Here is a 4,053-nt window from a genome sequence, read left to right on the forward strand (position 1 = left end):
GCCCGGCCTCACCCAGACTCTGCCTCCAGTGGCCCCTGGCTGAATTGAGTTTGAGACCCCTGATCTAGATAGATAGGCCTTTATTGTCATTGTCACAGGACAAAGAAATTGGAGCAAGTGTTACAGAGCTTGCAGAAATTTGGAAAAAAGAAATTTAGCAAAGACATAAAATATAGAATATGTTCAAGAATTGTGCAAGTATTTAAATAAACAGATATACATGTGCATATATACATAAACAATATATACATTTTAGAAACATATACATTGTGATGCACAAATAAGTTATCTGTTCATTTTGGATTTAACAAGGATATTGCTTTGGGGAAGAAACTATTTTTCAGTCTGTTTGTTTTTGCTCTGATGCCGCTTTAGAGTCTCCCAGAAGGCATCAGGCCAACCAAGTATGAGCCGGGTGTGAACTATCCTTGATGGTGGTTTGAGCCCTGCTGAGGCAGCGCGCAGAATAAATGTCAGTCAGGTTGGGGAGGGGGTATCCTGTGATCTTCTTAGCTGTCTCTACAACTCTCTGCAGCCTCTCCTTTTTCACCACAGTGCAGCTGCCAAACCATACTGTTATGCAGTATGTGAGGTGGATTGAAGAGATAAAAGGTCAGCAGCAGGTTCGTGCTAAGATGGTTTTTCTTGAGGACCCTCAGGAAGTGTAGATGCTGCTGAGCCTTTTTGATGACAGCTGTGAAGTTGGCTGTCCAAGAGAGGTCATCAGAGGTAAGGATGCAGAGGAACCTGATGGTGTGGATCCTCTCCACTAGCTCACCATTGATATGGAGGGGGGCTGGGCTAGTGCTTTGCTTCCTGAAGTCGATGATGACCTCCCTGGTCTTCTTGGTATTTAGAGGGAAGTTGTTCTCTGAAGACCAGGTTGTCAGACTCCTCACCTCTGGAGATGAGACCAATCACTGTGGTGTTGTTGGCAAATTTGATGATCCGATTATTGTGGTGGGCTGGACTGCAGTCATAAGTGCAGAGGCAGTACAGCAGAGGGCGTAGCAGACAGCCCTGTGGGGAGCCGATGCTGAGTGTGCAGTTGGAGGACAGGTGGGGGCAAGTCTCACAGGCAGTGAACGGTTTGAAAGGAAGTTGTTAATCCAGTTGCATGTGGGGGGAGAGATGCCGAGAGTGACCAGTTTCTCACAGAATCTGTCCGGGATTATTGTATTGAAAGCAGAACTGTATGCTTTAAGCACTTTGCCAAGTACTCCATCCGGGCCAGCAGCCTTCTTTGGGTTCATCTGTCTGACATTGTGCTCCTGCACATTAAGTGGAGGTGTGCTGGGGGCTGGTGGGGTTGGGGGTGCTGCTGGAGCAGAGGGGTGTTGTTGTGAGAGTCCATAGCGAGCAAAGAAGCAGTTTAGCTCCTCTGCCTGTATAGCATTTGGAGCTGCTGTAGACACATCACAGCCTCTAAAGTAGGTGATGTCATGGATGCCTCGCCATACTTCTTGAGAGTTGTTGCTTGAGAGGTTGGTCCTGTGGTCTGCCTTGGCTTTTTTAATTCCTCTTTTCAGGTCAGCACTGTATAGTAGGGCTGGGTATCAATTGTAATTTCCAGAAACAATTCGATCCACAAGTCCCTGAATCGATTTGATTCAGATTTTTTTTCGATTCTTCAATTTCATTCAATTCAATTTTTAGATTACACATTTATACACATTTGATTAGAAATACATTAATAATCTACTATATCATTTGAAAACCACTACTGAGCACTGATTTGCTTCAGTCAATGGAGTACTCAGAAATTAATGAAAAAATGTCAATAACTGCAACTGCCAGTCTATAACTGCTCCAGAGATGGAAGAGTTCTGGAGAAAGAGTAATACAGAAATTGCATAAAGATTTATTTAGTGATGGATGTTTTTTGTTTTACTTTCCTTTATGTCTTCATTCTGTCTCATGGCTGAAGGAAAGGGTTCAAAAAATAAGGTTAAGACAGAGTCATATCATCTCAATCAGTCGTACAGATTTGAAGTTTAAAAGTTTTTGCATTCGCAGATTCTCCAACACTGAAAACTGGTAAAAGTTTCTCAGTGAAAGTGTCTTTGTGAGTGTAGATGTGAGTCATGTCTTCAGGGTTGTAGAAGGACACCTCCCCTCTGTCATAGTCCAGCTGGACTCTGATCTTCTGGAGACCCTTGGTCACAGTGAGAAACCGACATAAAGTGTTAATATATTTTCCATTACAGTGTGATAAACACCAGCATCCATCTTCTGGTGAAACAGACCTCTCTCCCTTCCTGTTAACAGACTCTTTAGCCACACCAATGATCCATTTAGGATGATCTCCCACCTCCACCTCCCAGCTGTGTTTCCCTGATCTGAAACCCTCAGAACCAAAAACAGAAGCATATTTCATGTTTCTCTCTGGATTGTCAGGAAGCTGCTGAGGAGTTTCTCCTCGTCTCACACTAGTCAGATCATCAGACAGATAAAGCCATCCATTTGCAGTGTTTGGGTCGAGGAGGACGGGGCTGAAGTGGACCTTCTCCTTCATCTTCTCCCAGACTCTGAAGGACAGGTTGCCCACATGTTTGGCCACATCTATCAGAGCTCCTGAGAGCAGCTGTGGGTCTGACAGCGAGCTCTGGGCCCTGGCTCTGCTCTGAGTGTCTTTAGAACTGCTGAGGAACGCCTCCTTGTCTTTCTGCAGCTCTGCTTCAACAGCACTGATAATTTCTGACAGAGAGGACATCTGCTCCTGGATCCTCTTCATCTCTCTGCTCACAGTCTTCCTCTTCTGCTCCTCTTCCTCCCTCAGAGCTGCCAGTCTGGACTCCTCTTCCTCCTTCAGGAACTGGTGGAGCTTGTTGAACTCTGCTCTGATCTGTGTCTCTGTGGACAGCAGCTGCTTCTTGGAGTGTTGAATCATCTGATTGTATGTTTCCTCCACTTCTTTGTATTTCATCTTCTTGTCCTGCAGAGACTTTAAGTCAGATTTCAGCTCCTCCTTCAGCTCTCTGACTGCTTCTTCTACAGGAACTACTCTGTGACTCTGGTGCAGAGAGAACTCACAAACAGCACAAAATATTTTTCGCTCGTCAGTACAGAACAGACTGGAATCTCCTGAATGTTTCCTGCAGACCTCCATGATCTTCTGCTCTCCTGTTTTTGTCTCTGATGATTCAGATTTCTGTCTTCCAGCAAACGAGTCAGCAAGTTCCTTCAGGCTGAAGTTCACAGCAGGAAACTCTTCAAACGATTTTCTTTTACAGATGGGACAGTTTTTGTTCTGAGTTTGTTCCCAGAACTTCTGCAGACAGCTCCCACAGAAGTTGTGGTTGCAGCTCAGAGTTACAGGATCAGTGAAAGTCTCTGAACAAATGTGACAGTTCAGGTATTCCAGAAGAGCAGTTGTCTCAGCCATTTCTAACCAAAATCTTTCAGTCTCAGGACTCACCAGCTTCTGTCTTTAACTTCAGGATGAAAATATTCCTCAAATCTTTATTTTTCCAGCAGAGATTTAAACACCTTTAATGGTGTCTGAGTTCAGTTCAACAAAGTCAGAATACTTTTTTTTCTTTAAGTGTTACAATATTTCCTCAGTCAGCCTTTTCATGCACTTTGTCAGCAGAAAGCTGAACTTTGGACCGTTGAGCAGCTGTCCAGTTATTTGCCTTCTTTTCTCAGGTAAGATGGGTTTGGTGTTGTTCAGAATGTCTTGAGATAAGTACTGCGACAGGTCTGTTCCTAACATTCATCTGTGTTTTTAGTGAATCTTGATGCACTGACTTCAGCCTCAGTCTGCTCCTCCACATCCTGTATAGAAATTTACTTGACAATCTTCTCAGTAGCAGTTCTCTTTGTTCCTCCTTCACCTTTCCATTCACTCTGTGAACAACCAGTTTGTTTCCCAGCAGTCTTCACACCATCAAGTACCTATTTGTGTCAGGAACTGGAGTAGTAATACATGGGCACCTTTGCACATGCATGTGATGCGTCATATGGTGGCAGGGCATGGGCGGAGCCTATGATGTCAGCACGTAGTGTCATCACGTAGAGCATCATCAAGTTGGTGGGGCGTGTGCACGTGCA

General features: G+C 44.5%; 1 protein-coding gene across 1 annotated transcript; it reads right to left on the reverse strand.

Annotated features, from left to right (window-relative positions):
- Positions 1 to 1,929: 1,929 nt before the first annotated feature.
- LOC112140953 (nuclear factor 7, ovary-like) lies at positions 1,930 to 3,400 on the reverse strand. Its single transcript, XM_036213399.1, has one exon. The coding sequence runs from the start codon at positions 3,383 to 3,385 to the stop codon at positions 1,970 to 1,972; it is 1,416 nt and encodes a 471-aa protein (XP_036069292.1). The 5' UTR covers positions 3,386 to 3,400; the 3' UTR covers positions 1,930 to 1,969.
- Between the last annotated feature and the right edge of the window lie 653 nt (positions 3,401 to 4,053).

The sequence above is a fragment of the Oryzias melastigma genome, linkage group LG9 (genome assembly GCF_002922805.2).
Source record: "Oryzias melastigma strain HK-1 linkage group LG9, ASM292280v2, whole genome shotgun sequence".
In the NCBI taxonomy this organism is placed as follows: domain Eukaryota; kingdom Metazoa; phylum Chordata; class Actinopteri; order Beloniformes; family Adrianichthyidae; genus Oryzias; species Oryzias melastigma.

Excerpts from the sequence above, each read along its gene's own strand:
- LOC112140953 (XM_036213399.1), bottom strand. The coding sequence starts at position 3,385 with ATGGCTGAGACAACTGCTCTTCTGGAATACCTGAACTGTCACATTTGT.